The 18196-nt window shown below is 36.9% G+C and overlaps 2 protein-coding genes across 4 annotated transcripts; one reads left to right on the top strand and one right to left on the bottom strand.

The window, feature by feature from the left end:
• The first annotated feature begins 6131 nt into the window (after positions 1 to 6131).
• On the top strand, positions 6132 to 11158 carry NEK5 (Serine/Threonine kinase catalytic domain protein). Of its 2 annotated transcripts, none has more exons than XM_079003393.1 (14): positions 6132 to 6715; positions 6809 to 6956; positions 7136 to 7202; positions 7616 to 7681; positions 7866 to 7909; positions 8066 to 8111; positions 8627 to 8707; positions 8896 to 8938; positions 9023 to 9072; positions 9202 to 9283; positions 9377 to 9426; positions 9664 to 9737; positions 9832 to 9883; positions 9963 to 11158. In XM_079003393.1, exons 2-14 carry the CDS (start codon positions 6829 to 6831, stop codon positions 10851 to 10853), a joined length of 1674 nt encoding a protein of 557 aa, XP_078859519.1. In that variant the 5' UTR covers positions 6132 to 6715; positions 6809 to 6828; the 3' UTR covers positions 10854 to 11158. The 2 variants fall into 2 exon arrangements, with proteins under 2 accessions (XP_078859519.1, XP_078859520.1); XM_079003394.1 differs by having other exon boundaries at positions 6791 to 6956.
• A 4189-nt stretch (positions 11159 to 15347) lies between these two features.
• LOC145055103 (small ribosomal subunit protein uS10y) lies at positions 15348 to 16444 on the bottom strand. 2 transcript variants are annotated; one of them, XM_079003392.1, is made up of 4 exons: positions 16290 to 16444; positions 16050 to 16171; positions 15733 to 15846; positions 15348 to 15626 (listed from the first exon to the last, which is right to left on the bottom strand). In XM_079003392.1, exons 2-4 carry the CDS (start codon positions 16159 to 16161, stop codon positions 15484 to 15486), a joined length of 369 nt encoding a protein of 122 aa, XP_078859518.1. In that variant the 5' UTR covers positions 16162 to 16171; positions 16290 to 16444; the 3' UTR covers positions 15348 to 15483. The 2 variants fall into 2 exon arrangements, with proteins under 2 accessions (XP_078859518.1, XP_078859517.1); XM_079003391.1 differs by having other exon boundaries at positions 16279 to 16442.
• Between the last annotated feature and the right edge of the window lie 1752 nt (positions 16445 to 18196).

The following is an 18196-nucleotide window of genomic DNA, read 5'->3' as shown; positions in this document are numbered from 1 at the left end:
CTGCTTTCAGTAGTACGGGCCCATACTACCTTCCACATCTATCCGTACCTTCTTCAAGGAATGCCTCGACTCCACCATATCCCTTTCACTACTGCTGATCACTGCTATACTCATCCTAGGCTTGCCCTAGGGAAATCTCTGATTCTACTCTATCCAGTCCTCAGCTGCTGCAGGCCTCCTTGTAATGCCAATTAGCCATTACCCGAATACCATCACATGTGACGAGGCTCAGATAATCCTTCGAGTACCCAACTCGTCCCTACAACGGTTGGACTCAAACAAGAGCTGCGCAGTAGGACCAAATCCGGCACTCTAAGATTATTCAACCCTGAACACATGTGACGTGACGCATTCGCCTAATGGCTAACTCCCATTATTCAGAGTTCCACATAGCACGAAGCAAGCAACATTCAGACAAGGGTAGCAATCTCAATAAACTCTATCTGCTTACAGGAACTGAGCTAGCATAAAGTGCTAAACTTATACTATCAGGCATAACCTAATCATGCTATCCTACTTACTGTCTACTCAATATCTAGCATGCAATTCTCATACAACTGAAACACATAAAGCATGCACATAAGGCATCACTCCTAGATCCTTAGTCCTATTCTAGCATGCTGTTCTACAAAAGCTGATAAACATAACATAAACTTGTATGGGTACTTTGGGGAATACTTACTTGAGCTCGGCCGGTCGCGCAAATCACACACTTCGTTCTTTCTCGATACTATTTTCTCAATTTTTAGAAAACATTTTCTTTTAGAAAATCTTTTAATCCCTCGATTTGAGTTCAGACACCCCCGAAGGTGTGTCCGAATCCCTCAAACCAGGGCTCTGATACCAACTTGTAACGACCCAATTTTCACGTCCAAAAATTTCGTTTTAAAACATTACTTTAGAAAACATTAATAATTAAAAACATTGTTTGATCAAACCATGACACAACGTAAACCATGTCTAAAAGCCAAATCTTACAACCAATCAAAATATCAGAGTATAAATCCCATAGAATCTCGTAAATGCGGAAACCAGAGAGTGTGTGTGTGTGAGTGTGTGACATGCTGCTACCGCGCCAGCTCCTTTCCCCTAGTTGAGGAGGTACCTGAAACCAAAACTGAAAACCGTAAGCATAAAGCTTAGTGAGTTCCCCCATTGTACCACATACCATACAAACACATAACATACATACTCCCAGGCCATTCTGGGGTGCATGACTACCCGGTACGGCCATTCTGGGGTGCCGTCTTACCCGTGTCAAGCCATTCTGGGGTGCTGACTACCCGTGTCAACCATTCTGGGGTGCTGACTACCTGTCGGTCCTAACAACCGATCCTCGGGGACTAGTCCCATCTTACTACCTTTATCGCATATAACATAACAAGCCAGCATGCAAACATATCATCACGTACTGTCAGACATTTATGGGGTGTCTGACTACCCTTCGGTCCTATCAACCGATCTCTACTTCTATCTTATATAACATATCATGCTAGCATATAACATATCAGGTAGTAGCAAACCTAGATGACATCACAAAGACAATCATCTAACATACGACTCTTACTGGTGGGCCGGCGTTGTGGCCGTAGACCCACCGCTACTGGAAGGTAACTCACCTCGAAGTAGCTGCTGATCTGATCAGGAACTGACTGTCTACTGCTGCTGCTGCTGCTCCGAAAATCCTCCGGCTCCAATTCCCACAACATACTCAATCAAACACTGCTAACTGTCCTTTGGGTAAAATGACCATTTTACCCCTGATCATGCCCTAAGTCAAAGTCAGAGTCAACTTTCAGTTGACCTGACTCGCCGAGTCCTACCCAAACGATTGTCCTGAATCCCGTTCCTACTCGTCGAGTTGGGTGACGACTCGACGGGTTCTCCTTCTAAACTGATATTCAAGTCCTTCATCCTACTCGCCGAGTTGTATGAACAACTCGTCGAGTTCGTCTTCATCCGAAGAACACTTGCTGCTTCGACTCGCCGAGTTGTATGAACAACTCGCCGAGTCTGTTCTTGATCTAAGGAGATTGCCTTGAACTCGCCGAGTCAGGGCATTGACTCGCCGAGTTCCTCCATAGATGAGTTCAGCTTCCAACTCACTGAGTCACACCCCGTGACTCACTGTTCACTCGACACTACGAAAAGGGGACAAACTCGGAGACTCGCGAACAGACTCGCCGAGTCACATGAACGACTCGCCGAGTCGTTGCCATGCACCCACTAAATACAAAAATTTGCTCGATTCCAGTCCATGCCATTCACAGATCTGGACTCCTAGAACATGAATCACACGTAAAGTTTCCAACTTTACGTGTAGATATTCACCAATACGGATTTTAGGGTTCAAAATGCCTCAAAAGGGTAGATCTAGGGTGAACAAGCAACATGAGTCCATAAAGGTAACAGATCTGAGCTCCTGGAGCTCAATCTTGCCTAGATCTAGAGGCCAAACAACTTATTACGACTTATATTGCACATACAAGCTTGGGGATTGGTTCAAGAATGACTTAAATGAAGTAATAAGCATGGAAACATGGGGAAAAACGGGTTATACCTCAAAGGAACTGCTGAGAGAGCACAAAGATGTTTGGATTCCTTCCCTTCCTCTTGATCTACTTCCCTTTTGCCTCAAAACCTTCAAGATCACACAACAATTGCTTCAAACTCCAAATGAATAACTTAGAACGAGGGTTGGAAACTTTGGGGGTGAATGGGGGCTAGCTTGGGGCAGATATGTTGTTTAAATAGGGTGCAAACCCCTGAAACTTAGGGTTTCATCCAACATCTATGACTCGCCGAGTCCAGGATATGGACTCGCCGAGTTGCCAACTTAAACGTGTCCCGGGTCCCGCATCTACTCGGAGAGTCGGACCTATGACTCGCCGAGTCCAAGGCTAAAAGAAGAGAAATACTCAAATAAGATTTACGTACCAGGAACTAGGTGCTACATGCTGTGTGGAGAAAACCCTAATTTCGGGGGATGAGCCCTATATAAAGGACATTATACCCTCTCCCCAGCCTCTTTACCTTCTCTTGAAGTCCAGAAAACCCTAATGCGCGTTTGTGAGTGATTTGAGAGCATTTGAACCTTCGATAAGAGGTTTTGGAAGAGATCTTGGGGAGTTAAGAGGCTTGGAGCAAGGGGCTTTGCAAGGATTTGGAGTTCTCTTCTGTTAGAGCTTTCTTTTGAGGTATTATTTCGTTGCTTGGGCTATTATTCATCTAGATTCATCATTTTGGAGTTTTTGGAAAGTATAGCTTGTGATATTTAGAGTTTGGAGGTTAGATCTGAGATTGCTACCTCAGATCTGGAATGGAGAAGGTCGAGAGTGCATTAAAGTCCCTGTTCTTGAGTGGTTGGTGAAGCCATCTTGTCCCAAACCCTAACCCTATAGTGTTATATGCTTAGATCTCTTTAGATTCACGTAAAGTTTGCCACTTTACGTGATGGATGGGTTGTAGAAAGGTAGATCTATGGTTTGGATCATCTGCATGGCCTGTAAAGCTTCTGTATGGATTAAGATCTAGGGGTACTCGGAGAGTCACAAGGGTGTACTCGGCGAGTTGCTTGAAGATGGGCAGGAACTCGACGAGTTGGAAGAACAACTCGGCGAGTTGGTTGAAGATAGCCTTGGACTCGCCGAGTCTGTTCTTGGACTCGGCGAGTCTAGTCGTGAGGTCCTAACCTTCTTCTGGTTGAGTCGTGAATCGGTGAGTCAAGAGAGGACTCGGTGAGTTGAGTGCGATGGGACTCAGAGTTGTGGGACTCGGCGAGTTGAGTCGCGGATTGGGGAAGTTCTGAGCATGGGGACTCGACGAGTCATCGGGTTGACTCGGCGAGTAGAGTCAGTCAGGAGGTTGACTTTGACTTTGACTTTGACCAAGGGTTGACCAGTTGACTTCTAGGGGCATTTTGGTAATTGTTGGCATTTGTTTTGAGTTCAGTGTTTTGGTGATTGGCTAGTGGTGGAGATCATGTCAGTGGTCGGAGCAGCTTGGTCTTATCTTTTCAGTCGGCAGTTGCAAGGTGAGTTATCCTCACTATATCGACAGGGTCTACGACACCAAGGCCGACCCTTTATCGGATTGTAATCCAGGTATCGTTGTTATGTTATTGCTTTGCTATGTTTGCATCCTAGTAGTTAGGATGGTATATGTTAGAGACTTGGTTAAGGTCGGTATCCTGGTATATAGGATGATGCTATGCTAGTGACCGCTTAGGTCGGTATCCTGGTTAGGATGATGTTATGCTGTGTGATTTGCTAGATTGGTTTGATTGGATGTGAATTGTTATATGATTGAATGCTTATGTGCACATGGTTGTTGGACTTGGGTTGGGTTGAGGTGGGTCCTGCTTTGTGTTGTAGGCCAACATACCCAGGGCGGACCGGTTATCCCGAAGGCCCAACGAGCGGTCCGGATAGGCTGTAGGCCCCAAGAGGGCGGACAAGACGTGCCGAGGCTCGGAGAGTGGACCAGGCCGACTGAAGGCCCAGTGCGGGCGGACCAGTCATACTGTAGACTCAGAGAGTGGACCAGGTGGATTGAAGACCCGGTGCGGGGCGAACCAATCACACTGTAGACTTGATGTACATGGCTAGACTCGGAGGGTGGACCAGGTGGACTGAAGGCCGGTGCGGCAGACCAGTCACACAGTAGACCCGAAGTGCATGACTGTTCTGTGTTCTGTTATGATATGACATGTTGTGTGTATGGTATATGTGGTTTGTATTTTGGGGATAACTCACTAAGCTTTCGGGCTTACAGTTGTGGTTTAATGTTTTTCAGGTTCTTCAGGAGACCGTGGCAAGGCAAATGCGTGATCGTACTGCTCCTCATGATGATGTTTTATGATGTGGTTCTGGGAAGACTCTGATGAATAATTATATTGAAAACCTTTTTGTAATAACTTGTGAAACTGGGTTGTTTTTGAAAATTTTAAATTGGTTGAAATTTTTAGAGTGTTACATTAGGACTAGAACATGTAGTATTGTGTATGAATCTTTATGTGCTAGCATGTTTATGTGATTTGATTGTATATGTATAGCGGACGAGGCCCAGTGACAGGCGGAGCCTAGGATAAACAGATTTGTATACCGAGCGGGGCTCGATACCAGGCAGGGCATGATGCTAGGTGGGGTCTGATGCCTATCAGGGCCCGATGCAGGAGCGGGGGCCCAATTTATGTGATTATGTATATGATATGTGGTAGTTTGGGGAGACTCACTAAGTTTCATGCTTACAGTTTTTAGTTTTGGTTTTAAGTAACTCTAGTAGCTGAGGGAAGAGCTCGGGATGACTGCATTGCACACATCATTATGATTTAGCCTGTGATGTTTACCTCGATGTTTTGATATAATACTCTGATAATAATGTTTTGATATACATTTGACATATGTTTTGATAACGATATATGATTTTGATGTTTGAGATATTATGGTTTCTGTTTTGATAAATGATTTTTAGTAGCTATGGTTTATTCAATAATTTAAAAATGAAATTTTTGGTCATGAATTTTTGGAATGTTTCACAATGCATCGGATTTCAACACGGATACATACGAAATACGAAAAATGATGACAACATTTGATCAGTACAATCTAAATTTTGCTGAATGTTTGACATTCAACAGAGAAAAAAAGCCGAAGAAAAATGAGCGCACAAAAAGGCAAGAAATTCACGATATGAAATTCTTGATGGAAAAAACCGATCATTTTTTGGGACTAACCACTGAGCTAGTTTTAAAGAAGAATGACAAAATAATGAAACAATATTTCCCCTAGATTGTTTCATTTTACTTTAAATGTATGTTTTTTTTATGTAGGTTATTTTGTTAATGTTGATTATTTTCTAGTTTTTTTTGATGTAATTTTTAGTTTAAGTAATGCAAGTATTTCTATTTTAATTAATTATTATGTCTATTAATCATTTTTAAGAAATTATATTTATTAAAAAAATACATGTATTGGTGTTTGTTGGTGGTGTATTTATATTGTATTGGGATTTGTAGGGTATTTAAATTGTAGGCATTTTTCAGGTGAAGATGTTGACATCATAACCGTAGGCCACTGCTCAAAAGAAATTCCCTTGGTATATGAATGCTCTCCACTACCCCCCTCCCCCGATTCAATCTGTAATTGCAAGCAAAGTCTACATTTTTCATTTACTTTTTAGTTTTATATTTCTGTCTTCTCTCTCTCTCTCTCTCTCTCTCTCTCGCCTGTTTGGTCACCAACTATCCCTTTCTTTGATCCAAAATATGAAACTAACGAAGAAAAACACACACCCTTTTGTTTAATGTTTAGTCATTATTTTACGAGTGTTATGTCCCTTTACTTGAGTTTCTAATATCCTCATCTCTCTGCGTGTTTATCTGTAGATGGAGACTATATGGTGTTGGAGCTACTTTACTTGTGTCTTATTTTTCCACCTATTTCGAGATATAAACAACTCTAAGCTTCAACTTTAATCGAGTGTTTCTGCCCCACACACATCTTCTTTCTATTTCTTACCCACATTCTTGAAGCTTGATATCATCATTGTTTGAAAATTTCATAGCTTTTTATATGAACTTCTCATTTCTAGGTTTTCTTGAAAGTTTTTAGTCGCATCCTTTAAGTTTCTAAGAAAACCCACAAATTTCAAGACATAAATTCCTTCAGTTTTTGAGTAAATCAGACAAGTTTGTGGTGTTTCCTGCTAATTTAAGGTAAAACCCACTTCGTTTTCCTCATGTTTTAGCTAATTTATCCGCTTATTTGACGTTTTAGTTTTGTAAATTCAGTCTTCTTTTTTGGCACAGTTTTCTAGGCGTCGAAGAACATGTCCCAAATGGAAGCAGAAAATGGCGATGGCAAGTCGAAGATGGATGATTATGAGGTTATTGAACAGATTGGTAGAGGCGCTTTTGGAGCTGCTTTTCTTGTTCTCCATAAGATTGAAAAAAAGAAGTACGTGTTTTCCCCAAATATTTATTCCCACTACAAAAGAAGAATTATCATTTATGTCTTGTTCTTCTGTTATTTCATATTTCTTGCAATTTCTAGGGTTTAGGGTTTCAAATGCAAATTAAATTATACGCCATGAATATGTGCAGTTCTTGATAATCGATATTCCTTTTTGTAAACAGGTATGTCATGAAGAAGATTAGGTTGAATAAGCAAACAGAGAAGTTTAAGAAGACAGCGCATCAAGAGGTATTTCTTTCAGAGTTCTTATTAATTAATTACTACCTTTTTCATAATTAGATTTGCATTTGAATCTTGAATATAAATTTGTGTGAACCCATTAGAAAATCCTTGCCAATTTAGTATCTTACAATTTGAAAGTAACTCATGAGACCAAAATACTTAAAAAAATGGCGCTAATTCTGGGAAGAAGAACACGAGGACACATGAATTTTGTAACAAAATATTAAATGTCAACAATCTGCGATAAGTCATAAATAGTTTTTATAATGGGATGACTTCGACATGGATGTCATTGTGACTAATTTAAAATCATAATTTTCTGAAAGATAGCAAATGAATTGATAGTTTACTAATTTTATTGTTGTCATTCTAATATAAATTCAAGATCCATCATTTTCTTTATATGAATTTTATTGTAGATGGATTTGATATCACGACTTAATCATCCATATGTTGTGGAGTACAAGGATGCTTGGGTGGATAAGGTAATATGGACTTCTTTATTTATTTAAATTCCCGTATATAAGAACAACCATTTTGAAATATACAAGGAGAAAGATTCTACATGAAGACTTTCCTCCCGATCCGTGTGACTTGAAATGACTATCCTACCCTTTTAGATTTTTTTTTACATATTCTTTCTCTTTTTGGTCATTTTTTGTTTTGTAGGCGGGAATATGCATAGTGACTGCTTATTGTGAAGGAGGAGACATGTAAGTAACTTCATTAGACTTTTAGTTGAAATTAAAGCAAATGAAAAAAGAAATTAAGGGAATCATATGAGCCCAAATCAGTATGAATAATTGGAATTTAAAATTTTAATGATTATAATTGAAAAATTAAATGATACTAACTTTTTGGTTGATTAGAGCCGAGCTTGTACGAAAGGCTAGAGGAGCATATTTCCCGGAAGAGGTAAATAAATAAAAACTTTTAACTTAATTACTTGTTTCTTTTAGGGATAATCTTATAAAAACACAACATACTTTCATCAAAGTCTTAAAAAAACCACTATATTATTTTTTTGTACGTTAAAACCCTTATATTTTTTAAAATGTATCATTTAAGGCATTGAGCTCGGTAAATCCTAGATAGCCAAAAATGTTTTGTACTCGATTCTTAACGTTTCTATTGTTACAATTCATTAGATTAAAAAAAATTAAAAATTTGAGGGTTTAAATGCACTAAAAAAATAATATAATGGTTTTTTTAATCCTCTCATGAAAATAGAGTTGGTTTTTCTAAGCTCAGAAAACCTTAAATAAGAATTTTAGAAAATATACGGGTTTTAGTGTACTAAAAAATAATATAGTGGTTTTTTTAAGCATTTGGTGAAAATTTGTTGGGTTTTTCTAAGGTTTTCCCTTTCTTTTGTTATTTATAATATTTGATTTTATGTAGCTGATTTATTGTTTTATTTTTGTTCATAGAAACTCTGCAAATGGCTAACACAATTATTATTGGCATTGGATTACTTGCATACGAATCGTGTCCTTCATAGGGATTTGAAGGTAAGCTCCTCTTTTTATTCAATTAATATTCTACTTCATCCATGAATTCCAAACTTTTCACAAGTTTGCCTTCATTTATTTTTTCCTTTCATTTCCTCAAGTGTGTTATCATTTCTTCAAATACCTTTAAACATTATTTCTCTACACAACACTAAAATTTACAATATTTTTTTTTTGTCTAATTTCAGTGTTCCAACATATTCCTCACAAAGGAGAACGATATCCGTCTTGGTAAAAAATAAATTATATTTTAAAATAAAATTCAAATTCAAATTTTTTTTATTCGGTATTTCTAATGACTTCGGGCATGAACAGGTGACTTTGGACTTGCAAAACTTCTCAATTCAGAAGACCTTGCTTCCTCGGTAATCTACTTATTATAATATACTAATACTTTTCATGAATGGAGATTCTATTTTGACAAAAAGTCATGTACAAATTAATTTTTTATTTTTTAAATTCTAATGTTTCTTTTATGGATATTGAATGTATAGGTTGTGGGCACACCCAACTACATGTGTCCAGAACTCCTTGCAGACATTCCTTATGGCTATAAATCTGATATTTGGTCACTTGGTAACAACACATTTGTCACATTATTTTAATTTTTTTAGGTCCCATTTTGTTATGCATTATACTTTATTGTTTTTTATTCTTATTTGTCTTTAGGTTGTTGCATGTTTGAAATTTGTGCACATCAACAACCATTTCGAGCTCCCGTAAGTTCTATTTTAAGCTATTTATGTTATTACATTATTGAGATTTAGTTTCCCCCTTTTTTCTTTACAACTTTAGTTATTGTAGTTTTAAGATCTAGAAATTTAAAAACGACTCCTGAATTCTGTCCCATGGAAATTGCTACTTTTTTCTTTATCGGAAGTTTCCAAAGTAAAATGACCAATTTGCCCACTATGATATTACAAAAAAGTAACGGTCAAAGTCAAACAATCTTGCAGGATATGTCGGGACTTATCAACAAGATAAACAGATCCACGATTTCTCCTCTCCCCATCGTATATTCTTCAACATTGTAAGTATTTTTTAAGCCCAAAAGAATTTCTAATAATTTATCTTAATCGTTAAATATTAAAAACGATATTTTTTTTTTGTTGTTAATGCTCCAGGAAACAGATCATAAAAACCATGTTAAGGAAAAGTCCGGAACATAGACCAACAGTAAGTCGATAAATATTTTTATTAAATATTATTATTATTATTATTTTATCTAATCATAGTATTCCTCAAAAAACAATAGGCGGCAGAACTGCTAAGACACCCACACTTACAACATTACCTCCTAAAATGTCACAACCCGTCTTCTGTATTTCTACCCGTGAAGCCTCCAAATAGCCCAAAAGACAATAAAACTCCAAAAAAACATTCACCCATGAAACAAAACGACACAAAAGAAAAAGAACGTGATGTACAAGTCCTTAAGCAGAAAGTACAAGTCACAAACGAGAACGCTGAAATCCCGGTTAGAAGTTTACACAACAACCCGATATTCATGGAAGAAACAAATCTCGAGACCAAAAGAGTGGACCCCACGAGTTATTTTAGTGGGGACACAAGTTGCGAGACAACAACGGTTTGCAACGGGGATGGGCCGGAAAAAGTGAGCATGAAATCGAGTTCTCTGGATCTTCTTTCGAATGGAGAGCAAGAGGAAACAAGTCCTCAAATTCTCGAAAAACGTGACGAGGGTATTTTGGGAAATGAGAAAAAAGATAATCTTGTGGAGGAGACTACTACATCGAACACAGGTGAATTGGGTGATGAAGAGAATGTATCGAATCGGGTGATTATTTGTGAGGTGGATACGGAGGAGCAACTGCAACCGCAACTACAACCGAGAGCCGTTGAGTCTGAACCGGTTAAGCCGGTTGTGGACCAGGAGGCTGAGAAGGGTGCACCGGTGGCTGAACCAGAACCATCGTCTGAATGGCTGAACCCGACTCAACAAAGAGCTGATGCGTTAGAGTCTTTGCTTGAGTTATGTGCAAGGTTGCTAAAACAAGAGAAACTTGAAGAGCTTGCTGCTGTTTTGAAACCGTTTGGGGAAGAAACTGTTTCTTCAAGGGAAACAGCGATTTGGTTGACTAAAAGTCTCATGGGTGCACAGAAATTTGCGGGTGGTGGATCTTGAAATCTTGGATTCGTGTTGAGATTATTGACTTTTTTTTTTGGATAGTTTGATAGAGTTAAGTGTGTATCTATGAGTATGAATGGTTTTGGGAGTTTAAAAGAGGATTTGAGTAACTTTGTCCTTTGAAATGTGTGGGGGGTGGTATTTCTTGGTGTAAATACGTTGACTATCTCCCACACTTTAAGCATGCAAAGGGCTAAAAAATTTAACTTTTTTTGTTTGTGTGTTTGGTTGTTGGTGTGGGATCTTTCTTATATGGGTGTTGTAAGGTTGTTTATGAAAGCCAAGTTTCATCTTTTTGCTTACGAATATTATGTTTATATGGTACTTTTAAATGATCTTGGAATTTTTGTTGGTGATTTTTGGCAGATATTGTGATTCTACGTAATTATGTGGTATCGGTAGAAAATAAGGTTTGCTTTTGAAGTTGGTTTTTAGTATTTTACACATTTATGGAGTTGAGGCACAATTCCACTAAACCTAAAATTTTCGTCCATTAGTTTTATTTATTTAATAAGTCAGAACTTTTAAACTTATAATAAGTACTCATTATGTTCTGACAATCATTTCAATTTTGAAGAATAAAATCCATATCTAGATTGTAAACTTGTTTCTTTTTGGAATGTTCTCAGCAGAATATGAATATTTATGACTTTCGTATTTTCAGATTTTGTAATGTTTGTATGTTTGTTTGAGTTTAATGGTATAAAAAAGATAAAAGGTTCTCAGGATCTAGGATTTACTTGGGATATTTTTTTTAGTCTGTAAAATCGTGATCGTATAGTTAAATTAGGATCGAGAGATTCAACCTTCATAACTAAATTTATTTTGTATAAATTGCAATATATATATATATATATATATATATATATATATATATATATATATATATATATATATATATATATATATATATATATATATATATATATATATATATAAGTCAAATTCACCAGGAAAAAAAACATGAACTTCAAATTTTAAAGAATCAATAGATCCAAGTTTGTAATATTACGGAATAAAAATATGGATTAACTAAAGGATAATCACAACAACGACCACAGTAGCCACATTTTCTAACATGCAGTGTTTGCTTTATATTTCATTTTAGACTATAAGTTCACAGTATTTGATATTCATTGGTATTAGTCTGTTATGATATTATGAGAATGACCCTTAGTGACATAAGATGAGAGATTACCTGCATTGTTGGTCATGTGAGAGGTGGCGCCACTGTCTAAATACCAATTCTGATCCGGTGGGTGAAGGCTCATGGTATGAAAAGCTTGATTCAGATCGGTGGGAGTATAAGTAGTTTCTGATGTGGCATAAGCTTGTTGCTGGGGTACAGGTGGTCTGGATCCGAGCAATCCGGGTGCATTAGACGGTGCAGATATATGTGATCTTTGAGTAGTAGGGTAAGGGCAAGGAGGAGTGTGCGGAGGTGGCCACTGGAATTGCCCATAAGGAGCAGCCCAAGGTTGTGGTGAGGAAGAGAATGAGTGTTGTCCATACCATGGTGAATGTGGTTGTTGCAAGCCACGACCATTGTCAAATTGACCACCGCCCCGTCTACCTCTCCCGCGACCTCTATTTCCTCGACCACGATTTCCTCGACATCTTTTATGGTATCAGAGCGACAACTCTGACCTACCCTGTCGTTGCTGTCATCTTTCCCTGCCCTCTCTTCTTAACCAACGATTCTCTCCCTCTCTTCTCCTATGGCAGAAAAACTTCATCCAGCTCTGATGATCACTAACATCAGAAACTTCATACCTCTTACCCTGGAGATGGAGAGCGGCCAGTATACTTCCTGGGTAGAATTGTTTAAAATACACTGTCGTGCTTTCCAAGTTCTTGATCACCTTCAACCCGCGACCAACTCTCCTACTCCTGCTGCTGCCGACGGGAAAGATGCTCCCAAACCCATTGATAAAGATCTGTGGCAGCGTCTTGATGCCATAGTTCTACAGTAGATTTACAGCACTATTTCAAACGATCTCCTTCACACCATTCTCAAACCAAATTCCTCTGCTGCCCACGCATGGAAAGCTCTTGAAAGCATTTTTCAAGACAATCAAAATGAACGTGCTCTCTACCTTGAACACAAATTGGTTACAACAAAGCTACCTTCACAAATACAAAGATAATGTCGGCTACCCTATAATTATTTTAATATCATAACAGACTAATAATTGGGTTAGAAGACGGAGTATCAAAGTTGAAATGTTTTTAGCTTTTCTACATAATGTTAAATTTGTAAAATTCTTTAAACCGGCATAACTCATATGTTTGAAATCAAAATGACATGATATATTTACAAGTAGTTTATGGTTTGTACTTCATTTTAAGTTAGTTTTTGTCCATAATAAGTAATTGAAAAAACTATTTACTATTTTAGTATTTTCGAAAATATTTACCATATTAGTATTAAGGAATTGATTTTTCCACCTTGACTTTTGTTTAGTCCACTGAAAATTCATGAGTTGTCAATATTGCCCCTAATTTAAAATTTTAGATATTAAAAAGAAAATATCTCTAGCTAAAATCTTGTAAATTTCCGTTTTTTCCTCATAAATTAGTTCCCATGAAATTATGTACGCAAATTTATTTTTTCAATCTTTTTCATTAGTTACATCATTGTTATTTTATGTTTATTTTTTTTTTATGAACGAAACGATCAATATTTATTTATTACTTAATTTTTTTTTTTTTGCTTTTTGTATATTTTCATACCATCCACTCTATATTTTTAACAGGTGTTAGCAAATAAAACTATTAAAAAATTAGTCACTTAGTAAAAGATTACAACTTCAAACTAACATATATAAAATCACAAATATAATATTGACCAACAAAAAATATTTTAAACTAATGCGTATCAAAAAAATTCTTCAATCGGGTATCTTCGAGTATTTTTCAACAATAAGATTGTGTTTGTTTTCGATGATGTAAATGTATTTGGTCTTTTTAAGTGTTGGTGAAATAAAATATGGTACAAAAGTTTTTTTTGTTTTTGTTTTTTTTCCATTTCTAGTCTTCATAGACAAATGTTTGTTTTTTAAAGTCTATAAAAAAAACTCGACGATGTTGGTAGAGGCGGCGGAAATGGTGGTGGATGTGGCACAAGTAGTGGTGGTGGTGGCGGAGGTAGGGGTGGTGTGGGAGAAGGTGCAGGTGGAGGTGGTGACAAAGATGGAAGCTGTGACGGCAACGACAGTGGGGGTGATGGTGGCAACCGTGATGGTGATAGCGGTGATGACGTCATTCATAGGGGAACAAACAATATCACAAAGAGTTATAACTTAAAAAAGAAATTAAAAATCAAGAGCTATTTTTTGTTTTATTTGAAAAAGATGTCAAAAAACTCTTTTATGTCTGATGTCTTTTGAAAAATAAATATTTTTTTTTTCTCAAATGTCTTTTCGCCAGTAGACATAAGAGGTTAAAAAATTTTATCAAAAATTAAACACCTGAGTAATCTTTTATATGTCATTATGTTTAATTTATGATGGCTAAAATTTGATGATCAAAGGTCTGTGTAAGAAAAATAAATATTTATAATAAAAAAAAAGATAAAAAACTGCTATTTTGAAAAAAAACAATAAAAAAAACTGAAATAAAAACTATTGTTTAAAAATAATAAGAAAAAAATAAAAAGTTGAAAGAAAGGGGAAAGGAAGAAATAATCGCATATTTAAACTAAAAAAACAATAAGAAAAATTGAAAAGTAAACAAATATTAAAATGGTAAATATTTTTGAAATTACACTAAAATGGACCTCATTTTAAGTTAGAAAGTTCACTTTACTTAGTTACATATTCATTAAGTTATATTCCTCCGAAAACAGGAATAAAGCTGAAATGTTTTCAGCTTTATACAATTACTTGAAGATGGGAGTACCATCATCTCATTTCAAGTAGATTGTGTTTTCTTTATAATAAACTCGTTAAAAACATTTAATACAACTCAAATAATTCACCTAAACTTGTGAATATTCACATAACTCATAAACCACTGGATAACAAATGGTTCGTCGGCTTGCAGCCTCCTCATCGCATGTTGTCTGAATTGTTCCAATTCAGTCCAAATCCTCATCCCTACTTATTTTGTAGTGGGTTAATTCAAAATTTCAATAAATTGCAAACTTAGTATTACTTAGCAAAAAGTGACAAAAATACTAAAGCGTGATTCTTATTTTAATTTTTGCAAAAGTCATAATTTGTTAACATATGAATAATTTGCCAATATAATTTCAAAGTATGGATTTTTTTTTTCAAGGTTATTTTGGTTAGCGGAAATTATAATTATGCTAAAATGTCAAGAAAAGTGATCAATTTGTTACATGAGATCACCCATTTTGTGTTTCCTTCTACATATTCAAAATGGTTTTAGGAATCAAATTTAAAATCTCAAATGATTACTACACACCAATCGAAAATACTAAACTAGGCATGGACTTTGAAATGCACTAAGTTGATGAAAATACAATAGTTTAAAAATAAACACGACTCTCAATTTCTTCACTTGAAAAACTTGCAAAAATACAAAAAGTATTTAACCTATATGAAATCTTACCCAAAATAGAACATAGTAAATGTATGGGGCAAGTCAAACAACAGTTGGAAATCTAAGAATCGGCAATGGTGACCTCAACCTCAACACCAGGTTCAATGGTGATGGAGGTGATTTGCTTCACAACATCAGGTGAGCTGAAAAGATCAATCACACGCTTGTGAACTCGAAGCTCAAATCTGTCCCATGTGTTTGTTCCTACATTATTACAAACATCAAATACAAAAATTAAATGTTGTTCTTTCATTAGAGACAATGAGATGAATTTGTAGTATAACACAAGAAGAATGAAAAGCTGAATTACCTTCACCACAAGGAGACTTCCTAGTTGTGATATTAAGAACCTTGGTAGGCATTCTAACTGGTCCCTTAACTCTCAACTTCTTGTCCTTTGCACCACGAACCAAATCAGCACACACTGTCACAAATCCCCAATCCAAAAAAGTTAGTCAAGACTCTTCTAAACAATCACTAATATAGACATCAAATGATTATTAGATCATGGTACTTTAGTCATTTTGTTAGTAACAACCAATGAAGAACACAAATTCCCCTACACACCATAACTACTTACACAAGAATGAACAGATAAGTTAAAGGATCTGCTGAAATAACACGGACCTTTTTCAAGATTCTTAACATTCTTGGAGGAAAGAGTAATCCTAATCTTGTGAATCTGTTCTTGAGGCTCTTCTAGCCCTGGCTTTGTGGGTTTCATCGCTGCATACGCCATCTTCTAGCTTCTGTTAAGGACAATTTCAGTTAATGTTGTCATCACATACACGAAGAGCTGATAATACATAAACAATTTGTATGATCACACATATACGAGGAGCTGATAGAGACTTACGGAAAATAAACCTGTAGAGATTGCGTGATTATTCCGGTACTAAGTACGGCTACGGCTACGGCGACGGCGACGGCGACTCTACCTTCTTTACCTATTGCATTTGCAGTGGCGATGTTCGGTAGACAGCAGCAGATGATATTAAAACCCTAGGCCGATTTATAATTATAAGTTTATAACCCCGAAATGTTTCGAATAGAGACTTCTGGCCCAACTAAACAGTTTATGTGAAAAGGCCTCATTTAGGTTAACGCGATGAAATTTTACAATTGGACCTCCGATTCCGAACTAATCTAAAATTGGTAGGTTTGTTGTTGTTAAAATTTCTTTGATCACATAAACAACATGAATATTGAAAATATAAAAACGTCATCATATTTTTTTGGTTTTTTTGTGACGTTTTTAAATGACCACTATTTATACAACATACCTATTTCGATTTTAAGGCTGTAAGAGTAGAGTTGTTTGTAACATCCTTGTTCTAGGTATTAATTTTCAAGTTTTAATTATTTGCTTTGTTAGTCTAGCCACGATGTGACATTGGAGTGCCATGGTATGGCACTCGATTAATGAAAAATGTGTGTCCGCGATTGACCACAACATGACAGCAGTTTTGGGCCTAAAATCCTAATCTCGGGGTTGGTGTCCTATTTAATGACACTAGCTCCTAGGGTTGCCTTATTTGGCAACATCCACCATTTGAAAACGAACCCCCATCCAAACCCTAGCCTTCATTTGTGTTTTGAGAACTTGAACTCCATTTTTGTGAAGGTCAAAAGGAAAAAGGAGCTCTTGGTGTTACTTATGGGTATGGTTACAGCTTAGATTCATCATCTTCATCTCATTTTGACTCATTGGAGGTATAAAGTCTCTACCTTGCTCATTATTTCTCTATATCTAGTTTTAGGTCATTTTATAAGCTTTTGGTCCCAAATCTTCTTGTTCATGGAGTTTGAGTGAAATCCAAAACCCTTGAGTGCATTTGTTAGCTTCTGGACCTTGGGTTTGGTTGGAAAGTTGGTTTGCATGGCTTAATGAGCGAGTCCATGCCTTGGTGTTGTCATTTAGGACTTAGAATTTGAGATCTTGTCTTAATAGGATGCCTTAATGGATAAAGTTGGAAACTTAATCCATCAAGACCTTGAAGGGAACCAGATCTAAGCATTAGAGTTGTTGGGATTGAGTATAACAGCTTAATCCATTAAGTTGTTGGTACCCAGTGCCCACGACATGGCAACCAGTTCCCACAACGTGGCGACTGGTGTTTCCACGACCATCTCGTTTGGGCGTTTCCACAGCGTGACCAATGGTAGCCACGACGTGGGAATCAATTGGTAGTCGACTGTTTTATCCTGGAGTGCCCATGACGTGTGTAACGACCCAAAAGCAGTGATCAAATTTTTTGTTTAAAAACCATTAGTTCCATACATCAAATGTCTCAAATTCAATCACCATACACAATGTCAAAACATTATAGTACAAATAGCCAAAAGTCTGGAATCATGAAGGGGTTGTTGTGCAATCACGTCAGGCTCTTCCCTTTCGTACCGGAAGTACCTAAAACCATAAACATAAAATGTAAGCACAATGCTTAGCGAGTTCCCAAAAATATCACATATCAAACATACAACTAGGCTTAGCCTTGGGATATACGCAAACACAAAATACAATCATGGACCTAGCCTTGGGGCCCAACTCATGGGTTTTTTTCAACCCATCACATACTCATATGCCCATACCTAGGGTTTTATTTCAACCCAACCATACAAACATGTAAGGGTCACAAAGACAACTAACATCCTAAATACACAACTTAGTGGGTCGATATTGGTGCCTTCGACCCACGAGTACAGTGAGAAGACTCACCTCTCAGAAAATGCTCAGCTGCTATAGCTCTCACCGACATAATATTGCTTCTACG

Source organism: Lactuca serriola, chromosome 5 (genome assembly GCF_051521515.1).
Source record: "Lactuca serriola cultivar US96UC23 chromosome 5, Lser_US96UC23_V15, whole genome shotgun sequence".
NCBI classification, from domain to species: domain Eukaryota; kingdom Viridiplantae; phylum Streptophyta; class Magnoliopsida; order Asterales; family Asteraceae; genus Lactuca; species Lactuca serriola.
This window is presented reverse-complemented; position numbering and strand designations above follow the sequence as displayed.

Excerpts from the sequence above, each read along its gene's own strand:
- NEK5 (XM_079003393.1), top strand. The coding sequence starts at position 6,829 with ATGTCCCAAATGGAAGCAGAAAATGGCGATGGCAAGTCGAAGATGGAT. Across the intron at positions 7,203-7,615 it reads AGAAGACAGCGCATCAAGAG|ATGGATTTGATATCACGACT; the intron begins GTATTTCTTTCA and ends ATTTTATTGTAG. Across the intron at positions 9,427-9,663 it reads AACAACCATTTCGAGCTCCC|GATATGTCGGGACTTATCAA; the intron begins GTAAGTTCTATT and ends ACAATCTTGCAG.
- LOC145055103 (XM_079003392.1), bottom strand. The coding sequence starts at position 16,161 with ATGGCGTATGCAGCGATGAAACCCACAAAGCCAGGGCTAGAAGAGCCT. Across the intron at positions 15,847-16,049 it reads TGTTAAGAATCTTGAAAAAG|TGTGTGCTGATTTGGTTCGT; the intron begins GTCCGTGTTATT and ends GATTTGTGACAG. Across the intron at positions 15,627-15,732 it reads GAAGTCTCCTTGTGGTGAAG|GAACAAACACATGGGACAGA; the intron begins GTAATTCAGCTT and ends GTAATAATGTAG.